The sequence below is a fragment of the Amaranthus tricolor genome, chromosome 10 (assembly GCF_026212465.1).
Source record: "Amaranthus tricolor cultivar Red isolate AtriRed21 chromosome 10, ASM2621246v1, whole genome shotgun sequence".
NCBI lineage: Eukaryota > Viridiplantae > Streptophyta > Magnoliopsida > Caryophyllales > Amaranthaceae > Amaranthus > Amaranthus tricolor.
This window is the reverse complement of record NC_080056.1, coordinates 3,907,853-3,930,005: the sequence shown is the minus strand read 5'-3', so window position 1 is coordinate 3,930,005 and position 22,153 is coordinate 3,907,853. Positions and strand designations below refer to the sequence as shown.

Genomic DNA, 22,153 nt, shown 5'->3' with positions numbered 1-22,153 from the left:
TAGTTATAATAACCAATAACTATTATAAATATAAGATTAATTAAAGTCATAATTCTAGGAAAGAGTTGATAGAACATGAGAACATTTGTACAATATTTAGTACTCCATATCTTAACATTAAAAAAAAAATAAAAACACACATTTCATTATTTTAAAGACATTAAGTAGTCTTTCAGCTTGTAAGATGTAAAGGTCAAATGTCCACAGTGTTACTCCTAGAATATCTTGGCATATTCAAATTCTTGATTTAGAATAAATAAAATTAAATTGATAATATAGATAAAATTGTGAAAATTAATTAAGAATCGGAGAAAGAACTGAAAAATAAGTTTTATCTCATTTAGTTTTCTCATTTTTTGGGCCAGCACTCAAACCTAGAGTAAAAAAGAAGGTTAGGAAAACATAGAATAATATAATTAAAAATTTTTGAGGGTGGAGTATGGAATTCGTAGGATTGTGGTGATACCTAAGTTTATAGGTACAAGTACATCAGCACTACATTGCAATTGAAGTAGCTCCTGACCCGGTCCATTTTCGACCTGGCCCTTACAAAGCCTTTCTAGAAACGGATTAAGAACTCAAAATGAGAGCCCAATCCATTGAACAACCCTACTCTTGACCAAGGTTTTTTTTGTGGGGGATCTGATGTATAATGATAAGGAGACCTTTTCGTTTGATTCGTGGCTGCAAACACCATATGCAGCTACATGTGTTAAAGTGCACCTTGATTGATAAGCCATTTTGTTCTAGTACAATTACAATACATTTGATAATCAGTACTAAATAGTGAAAATGTCAATGGAAAATTAGTGTAATTTTGATAGAATTATCTCTTAACAAGTTTAATGATCATGTAATTATTCTCATTTCAACCATTTAAACTGATTACCAAACGAGCTGTTAAAGAATTGTGAATCTTTATCTTCATTGCAAATGAAAAACCCAGATAAAAGGTTGAAAATACCTATCTATTAAGATGAACTGGAAGTCAGCAATCTGAATATCATGTGTACATATTAGGCTATCAAGAGATAAGCCAGAGGAAGAATAGGTTGGGTTTGCCTCGTCTCAGCGCAGTCTATGCTATCGACTTGAAATTCACATGTTTTTCATTAAAATCATCATCATCATCATCATCTCAATGAGTCTCGTTTATAGGTAGGAACTGGAGAGGGAGAGAATGAAAGCAGACTAATCCTTTCATCACAAGGAGGTCGCAATTGAAAAGAGCATCTCAACGCGAGTATTCTTTATTAGCCTAACATATACTAACACAAGTACACAACACCATCTAGAAAAACAAAAACTAATTAGATTACAAGCAAACAAAACGACTAAGACACACTAACAAAAACGACCACAAGAAAACTATTGAGACTCCGGTACACATATCTTGTCTATTACAACAATTTTCAGATTGCTTTATTAAGGAACTCAGATCAAATTTTAAAAATAAAATATAAAACCTTAAAATTTCTGGATGAAGTCATAGATATGTTTGGTGACAACATCAGATTTCTCTTGCTGCAGAAAATGGCCAACACCTTCTAGAACAACAACTTCTTGTAAGTTTGGAACATCCTTCTTCATTCCTCCTTGATGAACATAATCTTTAACTCCAGGAAAATGATATGTCAAGTCCAAGTCTCCCACAACAAACTTCACTGGTACATTAACCTGAGCTCCTGTCCATGGCGACGTCAGCTCCCAATTTAACGTAGTAGCACGGTAGTAATTCAGGCCACCAGTAAAACCCGATTTTGCGAAATTGTGATTGTAGTAAGCTGCATCATCTTTCGACAACCAATCGGGATAAGGAGGGAGTTCTTTGAATGCTTTTCCTTTTGGTATGATTACAGATCCTGGATCATCCACTCTTGTAAATAGCCTTAACACTTTTATAGCTTCACCACCTGCTTCTTCAATCTCACCTTCCATGTCTCCAGCTTCCTATTTTCAAAACCATTACATCATGGCTATCATAATTTATCATAATTTCGATTCTGATCATAATTTATGACTCTATGAAAAATTAATGGATGCTTGATTAGACCCGACCCAAAACAATCCATATTCAAACTATTAATTGAATTTATTGTGTGAATGTGTGATGAATAAATGCATAAATTACCTGAAAGCGACAGATATAGAAATCATCACCATATACAGCTCTAAACATTTCCAACATCGATGCGTTAGGATTCCGAGGCATAAACGCCACACTTAGGTTCACCAATGCCTTAACCTTATCCGGTCTAAACACGCACAACCACCACGCAATCACGGCTCCCCAATCATGGCCCACTACAAAAATCCGATGGGCCCCCAATTCATCAATCAAACCCACCAAATCACCCACAATGTGGAAGTAAGTATAGCTAGACGGGTCGGGTGGGGCTTCGGTATCACCATAACCTCTCATATCCGGGGCAACCGCACGATAACCAAGGGCTGAGAGGGCTAGGATCTGGTGTCGCCAGGAGTACCATAGTTCTGGAAAACCATGGATGAACAATACTACTGGGGCCCCCTCTTCTCCTTTCTCTGCTACGTGCATTTTTATACCGTTTACTTGGATTGTGCGGTGCTTTATGCTGTTCATCTCCGATTCATTAGAAGCCATTTTTGCTGTTTAGGTGTTGGGTGAGCTTTTAAGTATTATTAATTGGGTTTTTTAACAGTAGCTTTTGTATCTATTTTGGGAGTATTTCTGTGCACTCATTCTTTTAAATTTTATCTACAAATACATACTGTTTCTCTATCTTAATCAATTATGTGTAATGTTAGAGGGATAGAAAAAGCATTGAGAGGCAGCTGTAGAGATAATTTTAGTAAATAACGGTTATTTATATTATTTACGAATTACTTTTATATGGAAAAATGTGATAGGATGGAGATTTTAGAATTTCAATTTATTTTTTCTTATTTTATTTATTTTATTAGTATTTAAATTATCCTTTTATAATAATTTATAAATTGCGATTAATTAGGAATTTCTGATTATTACGGAAAGCAACACGTTTGCAATGATTTTCTTTCAACAACCAAAAGTGGACCCACGGTTTGCTTAATAAACTTGTTAGTGATGGGTGTGGTCAGTGGTGAACAAGTTTTATGATAGTCTTTAAATTTAGTGATTTTTCACACTACAGCCTCGAAATTTCATTTTATAACCTATAACCATTTAGTTTACAAACTCGACAGTAGTACGACTGTCAAATTATTTAAACGTACAAATTAATTCCAATTCAATTTAAAATCGCACACCCATTTAATTGAAGAAAGTAGCATATCATCATTATTATATCTAATATATTCCGTTTATAGGAAATTATGATCATGATTTGAGAAGACAGCAACTCATACCCGTAAAAAAAATACACCTAAAAGGTACTAAAGAAAAAATTATTTTTTCACAACTTTTCACTCATAATTACTCTGTCTCCATAGTCGATTCTTTAAGCCGAAGCACTCTAATAAACATAGTTGCTATAAAGGAATTTTACAGTTTTTCACCAATCACTTATGAATCTATATAAATATAAAATATAATTAAATAATAAACACTAGCAAAAAGTCTTTTATGCCAGCATTTAGCAAGTATAATGTCAAGGAACCAACTCAACCAAAAGCTTAAGCTGATGGTTGAGGCCCCAAGATATGTTATATACTCTAACACGCCCCCTCACACAAGAGCTCTTTGGGCTAGAAGTGTGGATGCAACACAGGCCCTCCTCATAGCTGGCACTAAATATTGCACTTTAAATGAGGGGTGGTTGAGATTCGAACCCGTGACCTCTTGTCACATTGGCTCTGATACCATGTCAAGGAACCAACTCAACCAAAAGCTTAAGCTGATGGTTGAGGTCCCAAGATATGTTATATACTCTAACATATAATGAGACATTATTAGGAAATTAAACAATTATTACTTATCTTGTACTGTACATTACAATGTGAATGCAATCACATTATTACAACTCTTTCAGATTCATTTGGGTTAGTTGACGATTATTTTGCAATTTAATAATGACTTTATGATTATCTTGTGTGTTTTAGATTAATTAACTACCTATTTGATTGTTGATATGCAATGATGAAAATAATAATAAAAATATAATGGGATTTAGTTAGAGACTTACTTTTTATACTCATGAGATTGTTTATTGTTGTTGTACAACATAAGTTTTACATTTGAAAAATAAAAAAAGTCGAGTATATAAGTGATTTAACTTCAAATTAGTAGGAGATTCATCGAGAAGGTGCTTAAAAATAAATTCGTATGGGTTTAGCCTAAAGCGGATAGTATCATATAAATGTATTGCTAGAACACATGTGTGGGCGAATTACCAATATAAACTCGTGATGGAAAAAATTAATCTTCATGACTTGTATCAAGAGCCTTCTTAACGTCGTAGTGAAGAAAGCAAGTTCTATAATGAAGCAGGGGTGGAATAAGACAAATTATATCGTTGGAGGAGAGAAAACAAGTGAGATGATTCTTTTTTGAGGGATGGATTGTTGAATGTACATCTCAAATCTCACAAGAAAAAAAAAAGAGAGAATTGATAAGCATATAATTAGTACTTTTTACAAAGATGTCCATAAACAAATTCAGGTTTAGTCACTCTTATGAGAGACTCTTTCTCAATTAACAGACCTCAAAACTAAGAGCTCATATTCCATAATATATATTAGATGGTCTGTTTAACTCATGTATGGGGTGTGTCTCACGAAGAGACAATCTCATATAACAATTTGTGATTTGGGCGAGCTTGACCATAGTAAACAATTTAACATAATAATGCGAATCATTCATAGCTCATAGACCAAATGTAAAAGAATAAGATCTTCATTATCACAAGAATAACGATAAATAATACATTTCACAAGGAAAAGTTAATTTCAATACCATCATTTGATAGGCACAACCAAAGAAGACATACGAAATTTATTTGACATCCTTTTTATTATAAAGAAACTTACAATTCGCAAACACAATACTAACAATCTTAATGCCAAAACACATTGGGATCAGTTAAATGAATAAAACCATTAATTCCAATAATCGTTCACATAGATTTTTCTTTTCAATTTATTTGTATTTCCAATTATCATAATAACTTCGGAATCAAAACAAAATAAAACAAACAGAATTGATGAAAAATAAATGAGAAATAATAATTATAATAATAATAATAATAATAATAATAATAAAGGTTTAGAATTTCTGGAAGAAATCGTAAATGTGGTTAGTAATGAGTTGAGGAACCTCTTCTTGAAGAAAATGGCCAACTCCATCAAGTATTACGACGTCGTCTAAGAGTGGTACATCCTTTTTCATACCACCCTTATGAATGTAATCCTTAACCATTGGAGAACCACAAGTCAAATCCAAATCTCCCACAATAAATTTCACTGGTACTTTTACTTGAGCACCTGTCCATGGTGCTGTAATTTCCCAATTTCTGCAACAAATTAAATTAAATTAAATTAAATTAAATATTGACTTTATTAATGTACCTTCTCATTAATTATTTAATTAATACCTCACATGCATGATGCAAATATTTTTTCTAATTATTATAGAATGAAGTCTTGTAGAAAGTTGAATCACATTGGTTTAGTGTTTTGTGTACGCCAATATTAAAATGAGGGGAGTAATAATTTTGACTTGAGGAACTCATGTGCTGATGATTCAGTAGTAACTAGTAGGGAATCTCAAACTGAACAATGCATGTGCTCAAACCTAGAAAACAAAATAAGTAAATAACTACTATATTTATATTATTATATTTATAAATATTTCAATTTATTTGCAACATTGAATATATTGGCACTATTTACTTTTTTTTTAAAATTTTTATTAATTTTTAATCTATAAGTTAAAACATGGTCAAATAGAATTTTGTTTGATTCTTCTCGATGCAAAGAAAATTAATATTAAATTTTTATAATTTTTTATTATACATAATTATAAATATTAAGGATTGAATTAGTGCATTGGACCACGTGAAAAAGCAAACGTTGCAAATATTTTGAGATGGAGGAAGTATCATATTTTCTGTCTCATTAGATTTACCCTATAAGTATTTGATAATAAAATTTTAAAAAATAGGCAAAAATAAGATTATTAATATTAAACTTTTTATAATTTTTTATTATACATAATTATAAATATTAAGGATTGAATTAGTGCATTGGACCACATGAAAAAGCAAACGTTGCAAGTATTTTGAGACGAAGGAAGTATCATATTTTCTGTCTCATTAGATTTACCCATTTGATAATAAAATTTTAAAAAATAAGGCAAAAATAAATATTATAAAGTAGTAAGAGAAATATATGAATATAAGAAAAAAGTATGTTAAATGTATAAGTGAGAATTAAAGACATAATGTTGGTTATTACCAATTAATCAATACGAGTCAAATTTGATGGAATAATCTATAAAAATAGAAAAAAGGACAAAAAGAATATGGTTTAACTTCATGAATTTAAAAGTCATTTGAGTAGCCTCTTGCCTAAGGTGGAATTTATAATTACGCAACTTTACTCATATCAGATCTTTAATTTATCATTACTCATAGTATATTCCCTAATTGGATTAGAATAGTAATTTAGACAAAAAAAAAAAAAAAAAAAAAAACTAAACTAAATCAAAACTAATTAATTAATCAATTAAATAGACAAAAATGTGAAAGTAAGAATCAGAAAGACAATTAAAAATTAAATTTTATGTTAGTTACTTATTTTCTTTTCTCGACCTACCTTAGACTCAAAAATTGAATAGAAAAGAGGTTAGGAATAGGAAGACATACAAATTAAGAGCACGGTAATAGTTAAGTCCACCGGTAAAACCAGTTTGTGTAAATTTGTGAGAATAATAAGCAGCGTCTTGTTCCGATAACCAATCAGGGTAAGAAGGAAGGTCTTTATTAAGGGGTTGTCCTTTGGGAAGCATAAACGGGGCTATGCTCTTATATGCGAATATTTTTCTTAGCAACACATCTGCACCACCAGCTTCCCATATTTCTTTCTCTATTTCTCCAACTTCCTACACATGATATATGTATAAAATTAATCAAATTTTTAGGAAATATGGTGATTTTAAAAGACGACAACTAAAAATTTATTCTATTTTTGGCTTTTTATGTTGAAAATGATGAAAACCGAAAACAAAATACTATAACGAACGGTTCTTACACATAGAAATCGAAATCGACAACGACCCAAAATATCTTTCCTGAAACCTATCCGAACTCACCCGAATATATACTTCTAGTGATAATGATGACTTTACAAACTAACAATACAATATCAGATCATACACAACGTATTCCAATAATAAAAACTATAGTCAAGCTCTGAGAAGAGTTAAAAGACATCAATTCATACCTGGCTCACAGAAACAAACCAACAACACAATAATATATGATCAACATACACAATGTATCCTGCTATATAATCAGACTCTAAAGAGAGTTAAAACTTAAAAGACAGCAACTCATAACCAACTCATAGAAACAAAACACAAACATAACAATCATAAAAAGAGAAGTAAGGCAATGAAAAACCTGAAAACGGGAAATATAATAATTTTCACCATAACTAGCTCGAAGCATATCAAGAGGTTTAAATTTAGGGTTCCTAGGAGAGAAAGGTACACTTGTATTAACAAGTGCCTTAACACGATCTGGCCTAAAAAGACATAACCACCAAGCAACAATAGCACCCCAATCATGTCCAACCACAAACACTTTCAACCCCAAGCTCATCAATCAAACCCACCAAATCTCCAACAATATGCCCATAACTATAACTTCGCGAATCTGTTGGTGCATCAGTTTCTCCGTATCCCCTCATATCTGGGGCAATGGCCCGATACCCAAGCGAGGATAAGCCCATGATTTGGTGCCTCCATGTGTACCATAGTTCAGGGAAGCCATGGATGAAGAGTATGATTGGGGCTGTTTCTTCTCCTTTTTCTGCTATGTGCATGTTTATGCCGTTGATTTTAAGGTTTCTGTGTTTTATGGAGGAGAAATCAGCCATTTTTGATGTGGGGAAGGTGTTTTTTTGTGTTGTTTGTGGGATTGGTGAAGGGGAAGTTGTAGTTTTGGAGGATTTAAGGGTTGAGAATGATCGGCATAAGTTGATGAACCGTCACATCAAATAGCACATTATACTATTAGATATTTGGTTTTGTGGTTCTAAATCATGAGGATGTTATAGACATATAGGAGCACGTTTATCTTGTAAGATATGTTTATCTTGTAAGATATGTTTATTGGGATGATGGGTTGAGATTAAAATTTGGTCTAATGACTATATATGTTGATTTTTATATTATTATAAATATAGTTTAAAAGTTGGGTTTTAGTTTCTAGTTGGAGTGTATGTCGAATTATTGAGTCTGATTTGAGTATATGTATTTTTGTTATTAAAATACCTTTTTAACTTTTTGGACTAAATGTATGGATATAATACAGAATATATTATATAAGAGGATAATGTTTCATATGGAATAACTTCTAATTTTATGTGATCTTACATTGAAAAATTAACAATAGATTGGCTAAGATATAAGCTTGATCAGTTACTCACGTACTCCTTCTATAACCAATTGGTTTTAGAATGAAATTTCATCGGGTTTATGAGTCAACTCACTTTTTGTATAAGTTTTATTATTTAAAAGTCCATTAACAAATTTATCGCATTCCATAGCTGTCAAATCTTATATAATAGTTAATCATATTCTTATGATATACCATTATTCGAATCACTTTATTTTAATCATATAATCTTTTAAATGAGGTAATGAATAATGATAGTAATATCAATACTACTATCTCTTTCGTTCTCTAATTTTCTTCCCATTTGAAATATTTATTTTAAGGAGAGAAAAATTTATTTAATATTTTTGACACATATTTAGAAGATAAAATGTATCTATGTGAGATCTTGTTAGATTCGTTTTAATGTATAATTTTTTATTTTGTATTTTTTATAATTTCAAATTTAAAATTTACAATAAAAAATGTGAAAAAGTAAATGGAATAAAAAAAAATCTGAGTATTTGTTAATGGTTAATGGATTAAAAAAAAAAATCTAAGGAGTATTTCTTGGACACATTGTGGAAGTGCTTTATAGGCTCAACTTGTTAGTGGCAAAATTTAACTTTATCGAAAACATTAGTTGTTCTTTTACAAATTATTATCAATTTGTTTGACTAGTCAAAAAATTGATTAATAAGTTAGTTGTGTAGTGAAAGTATTTAGTAAAAATTAATTATTGAATATTGGTGGATTTTAGAGAAATAGAGATTAAAGATCCAAAAGCCAAAAAAAAAACTACTCACAATTGCTCTTGGGTTTTGGATAAAAAGAACACAAAAGAATTGTTTTACAAGAGCTACAAGGCATTCATCAACCATATTTATAGTTTTTTCACTAACAAAAAAATCAAAATTTTCATAATATACACTTCCTCCTTTCCAAAATAGTTGCAGTGTTTGTTTTTTTACGCGGTTTAATGTACTAATTTCATCCTTACTGTCTCTAGTTATGTATAATAAAAAATTATAAAAACTTGATATTAATAATTTTTACATCAAAACAAATTAAACAAGATCCCACTTGACTATATTTTAACTTATAGATAAAAAATTAATCACAAATCAAGTGAAATATGTGAATAATATATCCATTTCCAATGAGACTATTTCATAATAATTTGAGATTCTCAAAGAATGACAAATAGTTTACCTTAATTAATATAGAAGCTAAAATAATAATTGGAAATAGCAATCTAGAGCTAAAATAAATATTGAAAATGGCAATTAGGAGCATAAAGCACATTCTTCACTCTTAATCCTAGAAATCAAAATGTTCACCTTAATTTAATTGATAAAACATCATATAAAATTGACAATCATAACCAAAAATAAAAATAAAAATCTTCAGTACAAAAAGCCTTACGATCCATTCAAGTCAACATCTTGGGAAAAACACACCTCGGTCAAAGAAAAAGGTTAACTGAGTGGTTCCCGCTGTTACTCTCTGTCTCACGAAATTTACGACAAACTAAAAAATTTGCATGCATTACACTTTATAAATAAACCTTTACACAAAGATTAGATTAGGAGCATCTTTGTGCAAAGTTTTATAAAGTTAATTTTTTTAAAAAAAAAAAAGTTATAAAAAGTTAAACGGATCCACCACCCACCCATAAAAAAAGATATGGATCTAATTCTCTCTCCACTAAAAGGGTAAAATCGTAATTCCAATCAAGTAACTAAATAAATAGGCATGGGTGCCGGTGACATCACGTGCGGAGCGTCCATGTTAAGATCTTTAAGACTCATATACGGAATCTCCAAATCACCCTTTCTCGTCGGCGTTAACGTTCCTGCTAGTGGGCCCGATGTAGGTCTACTGGTGGTCCTACATGGAGAAGCGGACCCACTTAAGCTATCCGTGAAGTAAATTGGGCCGGATATGGATCCACGATATGGTTGGTGGTGGTACTCTATCGAGCTTGCTCGGGTATGTTGGGCTGCCCATTTGGTTTTGAAGAAGAGAACGGCGTTTTTCCACCACCATTGTCGTCGCTTCTTTTTAGCGTCGTCTTTTGAAATGGGTTTTTGAAGCTTGAAATGGAGAGTATCAATGGATCTTGTTGTCGTTTCCTTTTTATGCTTTCTCGCTTCTTCTAGAACCTTCGATTTCAAAAATTCAAAAAAGAAAATTAGAAATGAAAATGAGATCTGGTTTTACACTTTTAGCGATATTAAAATGAAAAGGAAATGAAAAAATACCTGGAAATAATCGATCTGGGGATCGAAGCCATAATCGCTGAAATGGTGAGGTTCGATAATGGGGAAAACAGGGGGTTTGGATTTAGATTTGGATTTGGATTTGGATATGGATGACATGGTGTAGTATGTGGGTGTGTTGTAACTTGTAAGATTAGCAAAGAAAGAGAGAAAATGGGTTTATGAAGAGTGATGGGAAGAGAAATGGAAAGGTCACTTTTGCAGCAAGAAAAGTGAGCCAGTGAGGGTGAGGATATGAGTATTAATTTTAAGATTGAAAATAACGGTAAAAAAAAATACTCGTTTGTCTCGATTAAGATGATTTGATATTTATTTTTGATTTTGATTTTGTGATTTAATTTGATTTCATTCCATTTATAAATTGATTACTAATTATGTTAAAATTAATACTTAATCTGAAATATGCGCTACGTTATATTTATTGACATTATTCATTGTTTAAGTTTATTTTATATATTGCGAATAATATGTAAGAAATAATATATAGTTGAGTTGGATCTTGTTAAATCGTCTAATCGTGTACTTTGATACTATTAACTTTTTATAATTTTTTGATGTGTATAGTCTAATATATAAATGATCAAAATAACACATTGAATTGCGTAAAAAATCAAATATAACAAGTGTAATGAAACGGAGGAAGTATGAATACAATACCCAATTTTGAATTAACCTGCAAAACCTAACTTGAAATCGATAGATTATCGAATAATGACCTCTAAATCGAATAGTTTTATTTGCCTTTGAAAGGAAATTTATAAAACAAATATAAAATGTTAAAATAATGTATTTTTGAAAGGAAATTTATAAAACAAATATAAAATGTTTAAATAATGTATTTTTAAAAATAAAAGTGAATATAAAAAGTAATAATAGTATGACCATATTTAAAAATAGTCAAAATTATAAAAACACAAAAAAATAAAAATAAAAAATGGGACAAAGAGAGTGAAGCACGATAATGGAGAAAGATGGGTTGGTCTCGTTGCTGAGAAATTGAGAATGGTCCCCAGAACTTAATGAAAGCTAGATTAGTCAATAAGAGCATTCTTGACTAGAGTCTAGGGTGTTTCTCCCTAATCCTTATTAGAGTTGTTCATTTGAATTATCGGATTAATTTCAAATTAAGTGTTTTTGATCAATTTAAAATTGAATCTTATATTCACGTTGATTTTTACATCATTTTAAATTCATTTAAAGGTTGGGTTAAATTGGATTTAGTTTTAAAGTCGGATAAATATCGAGTTATCGAGTCTGTTTTAAACACCTCTAGTCCATACGATGATTTTGGCCTTTTTGAGTCTTTGTCTGTAATAAGTTTAATATTACCTTCTTTTCAACAGATGAATAAGTTGTTTCAACCAGCTAATTCACCAAACACTAACAATAATTGGTTTGACCACTCAACCCTTTATTTATATCAAAATAAGCTAAAATTGCTCAATAAGCTAATTTGTCAAACACCCACTATGATATTAAAGTGATCAATTTTAACTTGTTATATATAAGCTTAAAGTGATCGATTCATACATTAAAGTTATTATTTATATATAAATTGATTAATTATAAAATTAGAGTGGACAACTTTAATTTGATAGCTAATAAGTTTTAAAATGATCAATTTAAAGGTAATAGTATTAAATTAAAAATATAATATTAAAGAGATCAATTATAATTTTAAAATAACCAATTATGGTTTTTAAGTAATAAATTATAAACTATTTATTTTAACTTTTTAAATGTATTTTTGATTTAAAAATACTAATTATAACATTAAATTAATCATTTTAATAATCGTTTAAGTAAATAATTAAAATTAAACGATAAAACAACTCTTATATAAGCGATCACACTATAAGACTGTCATTTGAAAATTTATTTTTCAAACTTTCATGTTGTAGGAGGGAGGAGCAAGTAGGCAAGTAGCCCAGCGTCCATAGTGGACACATTTATTGCGGTAGTTCAGTTTCCGTTTGGAGTAATGATAAAATTTACAACAATTATTTCTTAAGAGATTGTCTTTTAAAGAGAGTAAAAAGTTCACTTTGTTATTTTCTCTTTAATTTAGATTAATTAGGAAAATTCTACGTAGTAACTTTGAGGTTTTGGATTTTCACGTGGTAACTAAAACTTTTAAAAAATCCATGCGGTAACCCTGAGGTTTACAAAATTGTTCCACCGTGATCTTTTTCAACATAAAATATTAGCAAACGTTAATTACGAAACATTAAGGTTGTTGTGCGTTTATTTATGCGCCATTTAAAATGCCATCAATTTTAAACTTTTTTCCCAAAACATAAACCCTAAGTCCCTAACTCTACCATCTTTGAACTTGGGAGAAAAAATATAATTTGGATGAAAGATGGTAGAGTTAGGGTTTATATTTTGGGGGGAAAAGTTGAAACTAATGGCATTTGAAGTGGTTAGTCGTATAAATAGGCATACAATGGCCTTAAAGCTTCAAAATTAACGTTTGCTAAAGTTTTATGTGCAAAAAGGTCACGGTGGAACAATTTGATGAACCTCAGGATTACCGCGTAGATTTTTTAAAAGTTTTGATTACCACGTGGAAAACCCAAAACCTTAGGATTACCATGTGGAATTTCCCTATTAATTATTTACTAGCTCATATATTTAATGCGTCTCTCGGAAAAACCATCTCTCACAACAATTTGTGGATTCAAAAATCAACTGTCGTGATTTAAATAAGAAGGAGAAAATGTAACTTAGTACAAATTAAGTTTAATTCTAAAATCAATTGTTACCAGTTGGAGTTAGTTTACTCCTTTAATATATAAAATGATGTATACTCTTGTTTTACCATATATGACAACTTATAATATGAGTAACAAATAGACACTTTGGCAAAAACTTTAAACTAATAGAATATAGGGGCTCTTTGGAAAACAATTCATAGCCGGTAGCTGGTAGCTGATAGTTGATTACAGTAGTTGATTTGACCAGCTGTTTTCATTTACTGATTTGACCAGCTGATATTGAATCTGCTGCTATGAGCGGCTTGTTCAAAAATAAGTTATTCATATCATTAAGTTATTTCAATCACTTAATTTACCAAATATTAAAATTAACTGATTTAACCACTTAAAACTTTATTTATATTAATAAGCTAAAATTACTAGATAAGTCTTTTTGCCGAACAAACCGAGTAGAAAGGAGTAGTGACTAGTGAGTATTGAGTTTGGAGTCAGTTAGGTCCCGTGATTACAGTTGAAGCATGTGGGTGCAATTAACTAACATCATTTCCTCAACTACATCACTCTTTCCGAGTTTCTACATTAACAAATTTAAAGTACAAAAAGGCTACTGTTATCTTTCAGATTAAGATACTTTTTTTAATGAATGCTTCTATTTTTTATTACTCCTCACTCAGAGATGTCATACAAATATTTGCATTTTAATTTATTGAGATATTTATAATCTAGATATTAAGATATAGTAAAGTGACATCTTATTTGATATGTTTAAATTTAAATTTTATTAATATTAATTTTTTAAAATTTTTAATTATGGACAACTAAAAACTTTTAAGATTGAATTATTGCATTGAAAAAAGTGTAAAATCAAATGAGATAATTGATGTGAATTAAAAATAGAGTATTTGCCTATATCGTACATTTTAGTATATTTTAATTATGTTATTAATTAGAAAATCCTAAATAATAACGGTTATTTTAGATAATTTACTATTTTTTTAAATAATTGTTATTCACCCATTCAACATCCTCGTTTATTGACAATCAATTTTGTTAAAAGTGTATTATATATTTGTAATCTCACCATAAAAATAGCATCATTTTCGTTTTCAGTGTGTATCCTTCCTCTCAAAGAAATATTAAAGGATTCGTCTCATATCCTTCTCGTGATAAATACTTGTTTCGTTACCCGATACTTGCTATATTTCTTTTTGCACGTAATTTAATGTATATTTTAATATTAAATATCTTTATTTTCATTAAACGAAAATGTATAAAAATTACATATTAAAAAACTACATTCTCAGACGAATAAAACAAAATCACATATGAATATATTATTTCTTATGCACGAGTCAGAATTACCAAAATAAGATCGAAGATGAATAGGGTTTTATAGAAATGTAGCCACTATTATGAAACCTAAGAATTACACAACAAATCTTTTAACATTACACTTTTTTTATTATCTTTTTCATATTACAAATAGGTAGGAATAAATAAGATGGGAGAGAATATTACTTAACAATTTGTCTCTTGAGAGATCGTCTGTTTGAGAGACGTAGGGATGCAGGCGGGGCGGGTCTAATAGGAGACCCGCCCCATCGGGGATGGGTCCCGGTTTGATGGGTCATGGGGCAGGTACGGGTATAAAATTCATACCCACCGCGGGGATGGCGATGGGTTTTAGGTGATACCCGCCCCATCTCCGCTCCGCCCCGCCTCAAGATATATACAAATTTTGGGAAACCCTAAATTTATTTTCAAATTTTTTTTTTTAAAATTTTGGGAAACCCTCAATTTATTTTCAAATTTTGGGAAACTCCGGTTTATTTGAGATTTTGGAGGTGTGTTTGTTTGAGACTTTGGAGTTTGAATATGTATTATGGGTTTTAAGGCCCAAATGATTGAATATAAATATGTGGCACAGATGGGTATTAAGCGGGGATTTGACGGGTGGTGGGGCGGGAAAAATGGGTATTAGACGGGGATGGATACCCAGATGGGTGGTGGGGCGGGGATGATTTTAGGTACAAACCCATCAGGGAGGGGACGGGAAAAAAATTATACCCGCCACGGGGATGGTTATTCCATTACCAGATGGGGATGGAGATGGGAATTCCAATCCCCGCCCCACCCCGCCCCGTTTGCATCCCTAGAGAGACGTATCTCAAGCTCAACCCATTAAAGATTAATGCCTACTTACCGTATTCTTAATACCTACTTACATTATCTTTAATGTCTACTTTCAATATCTTAAATGTTTACTTATATTATTTTTAATACATACTTATAATATTTTAAATGGCTCAATTAGAGGTGTTTTCTCAAAGAGACCATCCTTAAAAAAATTTGTAATTATTTAATAGGCACTTTTTTGAACTCTTTTAATAGGCACTTAGTTTAATAGGAAACACAATTTTCGAAAGTAATGTTAATAACATTCTTAGAAGACGATTTAATAAGGCAGAAAAAATTGCATAGGAATGCAATCACGTGACATGATAGTTAACCCATTACATATTTTAAATAATGATTATGCTAATCAGGCAAAAGCAGATGTTAAGATGGTATTTGTTGAATGATTTTTGTATATTCAAAAGTATGTTAAAAAATTCTTAGAGGTAAAATGGTAAATGAATAACTTCATGCATGTAATTATTGAGAAACAAAGCCCTTAAGCTAGAACAAGTTTGTGTTTGTGTATTTCAATCTATAAATTAAACAACTATTAAATGGGTTCAATTTTGGTTTGGGCCCTAAATTTTTAAATTATACTTTCTGCGATTTTTAATAATTGCTACAGTTTTTGTAGCAATTGCTGTTCATCAACTGATTTTAATTGGTATATCTTTCTTCATGTATAATGTAAAACATAATCAAATAGAATCTCATTTGATTCATCTTAATTCATATTTTCATAATATTAACTTTTTAGAATTTTTTATCATATGAAATTAAAGATATTAAAAATTAAAATCGTGCATTAGATAGCGTGAAAAAACAAAAGTATAACAAAAGTATTAAAAACCAGAGAAAGTATAAACAATGTACTCAGAACGATAAATTATATTATAGTTCAAATTCAATATAGAATAAGATTATTTCCACAAATACGTTATCACAAAATTAATCAATAATTCAAATAAATTTTTAAATGCAAAGCCAGAAAATTTAATTTCCACGGAGGAATAGCCGACACACTAGCTAGAAATTATTCTCAAATTATAAAAATCCTAGTGAAAAAAATTTAGTTAATTGATCAATACACTAGCAAAGAATTATAGTCCGATGATTGAAAGACTAGCAAAAAATTATTGTCGAATGATGGATTCCTCATAAAATAATTATTATCGGGTGACCGATAAACTAGCAAAAAAGTGTAGTTATATGATCGACATAGCAAAAAAGGTAGTCCAATGACTAAACATCATCATCATTATAATCATCATCATACACGATGTATTACGCTCATAAAAACTATAATCATGTTCTCGGAGTAATTGAAAATGACAAGTCATACCCTTAAAGCATAATGCGATTAAAAAATTCCCTTGGCTCGAAAGCATCCTGCAAGAAGGCAAACCAAGATAAAAACTAGGGCTAGTAATATGACTATTACCAAAGAAATATAAAGGGAATCATAAAGCCTAGAATAAAAACATTGTCTTTAACTATTTTTATCCTTAATTAGTCAGGTCCTTAGAAAAGTGTAATCGCTCATGTCATTTCTGATTAGCTCCTTCCACATTTTCTTAGGTCTATTGTATTTTCTCTTTCCATCAACTGTTATGCTTTGTACCTTTCTCATAGATGCATCGGTGAGATTTCTTTACGCAACTCCAAACTATTTTAATCTACATCTTTCACTAGTGGAAAAAACTTCATTTGCTGCGGTTTTTTGGCCATTATTTGCTGCGGTTTTGGCCCCATGCAATAGTGATAGCAGCAAATAGCCTATTTTAAATGCTGCGGTTAAAAACCGCAGCAAAAAAGGGTATTATTTGCTGCGGTCAACCCTTAATCGCAGCAAATAAAGAGGAGTATTTGCTGCGGTCAGCCTCAAAACCGCAGCAAATAGTTTTTTTTTTTTTTTTTTTTTTTGTTTTTACTGGTTCAGATGGTGCTCTGCGTGCCGCGGAGTTGTTAATTTTTATTTTTTTTTGCTGTTTTCGTTTAATAGTATTAAATAATCCAAGAATATACAATGTAATAAACAATGATTAATCCAATAATAATCACCAATTAACTCCAATAATCTCTTTGTAAACTCTCGATCGTATATATAATATAATAATATGTACATCATATACAAATTAAAGTCCTAATAAATCAAAAGGTGCTTTTAAACTTGACACAATGACTTTTAAACTTACTCTAGTCATAAAAATAATGAATACTTGACTCCAAAAAGAGTGTCACACATCAAAAGCTCTCGGTTTTTTAGATTCAAAAATCCTAAATATTTCATATAGAAAGCAGCTTGCGAAAGTGAATAGTGGATTCGACGAGTTGAGAATTTTTGTCCTTCGAATAAACATCGACATGACAAACTATCAATCTGCAAATCCAACGAAACACAAATAAGCATTAAACTCATCCAAAAACATAATTAATTAACATCCTAGAAGTACGTACATTAGAATACCAACTTAATCCTAAAAATAGAAAATGAATAATACATTAATTATCAACAATCAATCACTAAGGAACTTGATCATTCACAAACATCGCGCGTTCAATCTTAAATCTTTATAAACATAAAAATAATCACACAAAAGCAACAAACCTTTTGAACCTGATTGAAGCTAAAAGAATTGTTCATTAGCTAAAATATATCTTCTTGTATTTTATAAGTAATGTATATAAATCTCATTTCATTCTGAGGTTCTTTAAATCTCTTCAATTTCTTAGCCAATTTTCGATAAGCAAAAGCCACTATCCTACTTCCGAATTTCTTCACACAGATAATAAAGCAATGCAGGTTTAATACTAGCAAATATAATTAAATTAACATGATTATAATCTTACATGATGTCGTTTACAAGAACAACTACCCATTGAACCATTGATACCACATACATAAGTAATTATTCACATTCAAATATACAACTACATAAATACATAATTAAATTATTCACATTCAATCTACCCTAAAAATCCTAATTAATTAAAATTATTCACATTCAAATATACAAGTACATACATAAGTAAATTATTCACATTCAAATATAAAATACATACCTTGGTAATGAGATATGATAATTTTGTTTCTACAATAAGATTATGTAACCTACAATGAAAAACAAAATCAAAATTAGTATAAAAAAAGACTAAATCCTTATTAAAACATAATGACTTGAAAAAGAACAAGACTAGCCCTAATTTCGTAGCTTTTGAAGGAAAGACAACAATGGTGGGTTGAAGAACTTAAACAAAGATGGAGTAGGAAATTCGTGCAATGGGTAGTTATTGAAACAACAAATCTCAACAACACAAGTACTTGAACAACTTAAACAAAGTCGTTGGATTTGGAAGATGATGGACAAAATGAAGGGAAAACACAGTAGAGTCATATGATTTGAAAAACTTGAAGAACTTGAAGAGATTTTTCGTAAGTTTTGGAAGAAATTTTCTGAAATTGAAGAGTTTGAAGAAGAAAACAGTCGCCGTCGTGGATTTTTGAAGAAAGTTATTTTAGGGTTTTAAGCAATTGAACGTCAAAACGCTTTTTTTATATTTTTTGAACCAACTATTTGTTGCGGGCTTTATAAAAAACCGCAGCAAATAACCATTATTTGCTGCGGTTAAAAGAAGCCCGCAGCAAATAATAGTTTTTTTAAAAAAAAAAAATTTGCTGGGTCAGGTAGCACTCTGCGAGCCGCGGAGAAGGGTCTGTCTGCCATAATAATTTTTTTTCACTATTTTTTTTTAATACTTATTTGCTGCGGTCATTCAATAACCGCAGCAAATAATGCTTATATTTTATTTATTTAATTTCTTTTTAGTTTAATATGCACTTATTTGCTGCGGGCCATAGCATAACCGCAACAATTAATTGTGCTACTGAGTATTTGCTGCGGTCACACCTTAAAACCACAGCAATTAATGATTTTTTTTTTATTGCTGCGTATATACAAAAACCGCAGCAAATGATACGCAGCAAATACGTTTTTTTCCACTAGTGTTTGTAGAGATACATGTAAGTCTGTCTCTCAAAGCCTTGTACATAATCTTATCTGTGTGCCCACACACTCATCTAAATATTCGCATCTCTGTCACATCCATCTTATGCTCATATATTTCTTAAATGGCCAACACTATGTCCCATACAACTAGGTTAGTCGAACTGCAACTGGGTAGACTTTATCTTTTAATCTAGTCGCGAAATTTCTATCAGGTAGCTTCCTAGTGAGTGTTCACTATTAAAGTTATCTAACTTGAATTCGATATATTACATCTTCATAAATCTTCTCATTGCTTTGAATTACTAATCTTAATTATTTTAATTTAGTCCTTTCATCAAATGACTTATAAACTAGCAAAATACTCTGTTTTTCATTTGTTATTTTGCATAGTTTTAAAAAAAGTTTATAAACAACCATTTGTAAGTTTTCCCCTTAAATATTCATTGTAGAAACATTTAAAGGGTATGGTAGTTATATAAAATAAATTAAAAGTCTAATTTTTATTAAAAATGAAAAATCACATAATTTGAGGCTCGGAATGTTGGGAGGTCATAAACATATTGATAAGCACTGCTTAAGAGTATCGAAGACTAATTTCTCTTAAATTAAAAGAATATAAAATTATTACAATATCAAAATTTAAATAGCAGATATTAAATTTCATTTTTACTATTTTGTCGTTGACTTTTACTTAGTTTTGTGATATTATTGATTTTTATAACTTTTATATAATAAATATCTAAAAAGATGGAGTTAAAATACAATAGACCACAATGTGATTAGGTAATCGGCTTTTCTCGACTCCACAAATAGCTTCACCCATGCGCCTATAACTAGTAAACCAAAACTTAATTAGATGTTGAAAAATAACTTGTAAAATTAAAGGAATAAAAAAGAGTATTTCTCATTTTCAAACAATTTGCATTATTTGTCATTTTAGTTCATTTTACTTAAATTGTATTGATTCTATTTTTAGACAGTAGTCCACCATTTTCTTTCAATCTCATTCATTAATTTTAACTTTTTTTTAAGTTTATCCATATTTTTTATTTTCTCTTTATTTATTATCATTAGCGACTTTTTTTAAAAAAATACGTGCTTTTTTTTTTCTTTATAGGATTGGTGGGCGAGAGAGATGCTGTCCTGTATTTCCCAGAAACTTCAGAATGGTGATGTGCAAATTTAACATATTCTTCTCTGTTTTCTTTTTCCATATTTTATTCCTAGTCTTGCTTTGTGCACAATACTTCAATTATTTTGATTGTGATTTGTGAATGTACTCTTTTGTCGTATAAATATTTGATATAAGCACACAAAGTGAGAATTAAAAATAAAGATAGAGTAATATTTTATGAAAATGGTAAAGAAATGTAAACAAAATAAAAATATAAATTAAATATAAGAATAAAATTTTTAAAAAAAGGGTAAGCATTAATCAATAGTCAAAAATAAAATTGTTGCAAAACTTATAGGAAGAGGGAGTACATGCTTATTCTTATCAAATCGAAAAACAATGTTGGAATTTCATTAATACTAATGTACTATAATTTGTATTCAATTATGTTCTAATTATATGTTTTATTTGACTTTGCATACTTATTTATACACAATTTCGATCATATATATTTCAGATGGTGTTTAGTTAAAAATTTTAAAAAGTTTTTATTAATAAAATTTACATTGAAATGAATTATACTTTATATATTATATTTGATGACATTTTAATTTATAAAATTAAAATATTATAAAAATTAAGACCGATTGATGATTGGTATAAAAAATAAATGGGAGATTTGTTATGAGGAAGTACACTCTATGGACCATCAAAGAATTGTTATTGGGCTCAACACGTCTTGGTTTTTAATGTACAAGATTTATACACTTCGTTTTATGTATTATAAGAATATTTAAGAAATTACTTTTTCTATCAAATTCTCTACATTTAATCATATGGCTTGTCTCTTATCTAATACAGTCGTGCCCATTAACACAATCAAACAAGTGGACATGGATCATTTTGTTTCGTACCTTGCTTTGTTATTTTAAGCCATTATTTTATATTTGAAGTTTGAAATAATGTCCCACTGTTTTATAATCTCTTGCAATCAAACGTTTCATTGGTTATTTATATTATTAACTTTTCACTTTTAATTATTTTGATTTTTATTTTATTTTTAGAAAACATTTTTAAGTCTACTAAATCATTTGGTAAAAAGGTCAACTTTAAATAAACTTGCTAGTTACTCCGTCTTGATACGCATAAAAGCACTCTCAATAGTGATTACAAAATTTTCCTCACCAATCTCTCTCTGCACTTTTCCTTTCTATCATATTAAATTTTGTGTGGAAATATTTACTAATCTAATTTATTTCATTAATAAAAAAAAAAAATTTCCTCACTACTTTCTTCCTCT

At 29.9% G+C, this 22,153-nt stretch overlaps 2 protein-coding genes and 1 pseudogene across 2 annotated transcripts; all 3 read right to left on the bottom strand.

Moving 5' to 3' along the window:
* Nucleotides 1-1,181: 1,181 nt before the first annotated feature.
* LOC130825927 (uncharacterized) lies at nucleotides 1,182-2,896 on the bottom strand. The gene is made up of 2 exons (XM_057691381.1): nucleotides 2,132-2,896; nucleotides 1,182-1,950 (listed from the first exon to the last, which is right to left on the bottom strand). The coding sequence occupies exons 1-2, from the start codon at nucleotides 2,621-2,623 to the stop codon at nucleotides 1,468-1,470; spliced, it is 975 nt and encodes a 324-aa protein (XP_057547364.1). The 5' UTR covers nucleotides 2,624-2,896; the 3' UTR covers nucleotides 1,182-1,467.
* Nucleotides 2,897-4,618: 1,722 nt separating this feature from the next.
* Nucleotides 4,619-8,296, bottom strand: LOC130825930 (uncharacterized; annotated as a pseudogene).
* Nucleotides 8,297-9,875: 1,579 nt separating this feature from the next.
* On the bottom strand, nucleotides 9,876-11,130 carry LOC130826205 (uncharacterized). Its single transcript, XM_057691785.1, has 2 exons — nucleotides 10,820-11,130; nucleotides 9,876-10,720 (listed from the first exon to the last, which is right to left on the bottom strand). Exons 1-2 carry the CDS (start codon nucleotides 10,934-10,936, stop codon nucleotides 10,289-10,291), a joined length of 549 nt encoding a protein of 182 aa, XP_057547768.1. The 5' UTR covers nucleotides 10,937-11,130; the 3' UTR covers nucleotides 9,876-10,288.
* Between the last annotated feature and the right edge of the window lie 11,023 nt (nucleotides 11,131-22,153).

Bases quoted from the DNA above. Each gene is read 5' to 3' on its own strand.
- LOC130826205 (XM_057691785.1), bottom strand. From the start codon at position 10,936: ATGTCATCCATATCCAAATCCAAATCCAAATCTAAATCCAAACCCCCT. The intron at 10,721-10,819 runs GTATTTTTTCAT...TTGAAATCGAAG, and splicing joins CCCAGATCGATTATTTCCAG to GTTCTAGAAGAAGCGAGAAA.
- LOC130825927 (XM_057691381.1), bottom strand. From the start codon at position 2,623: ATGGCTTCTAATGAATCGGAGATGAACAGCATAAAGCACCGCACAATC. The intron at 1,951-2,131 runs GTAATTTATGCA...TTTTGAAAATAG, and splicing joins TCTATATCTGTCGCTTTCAG to GAAGCTGGAGACATGGAAGG.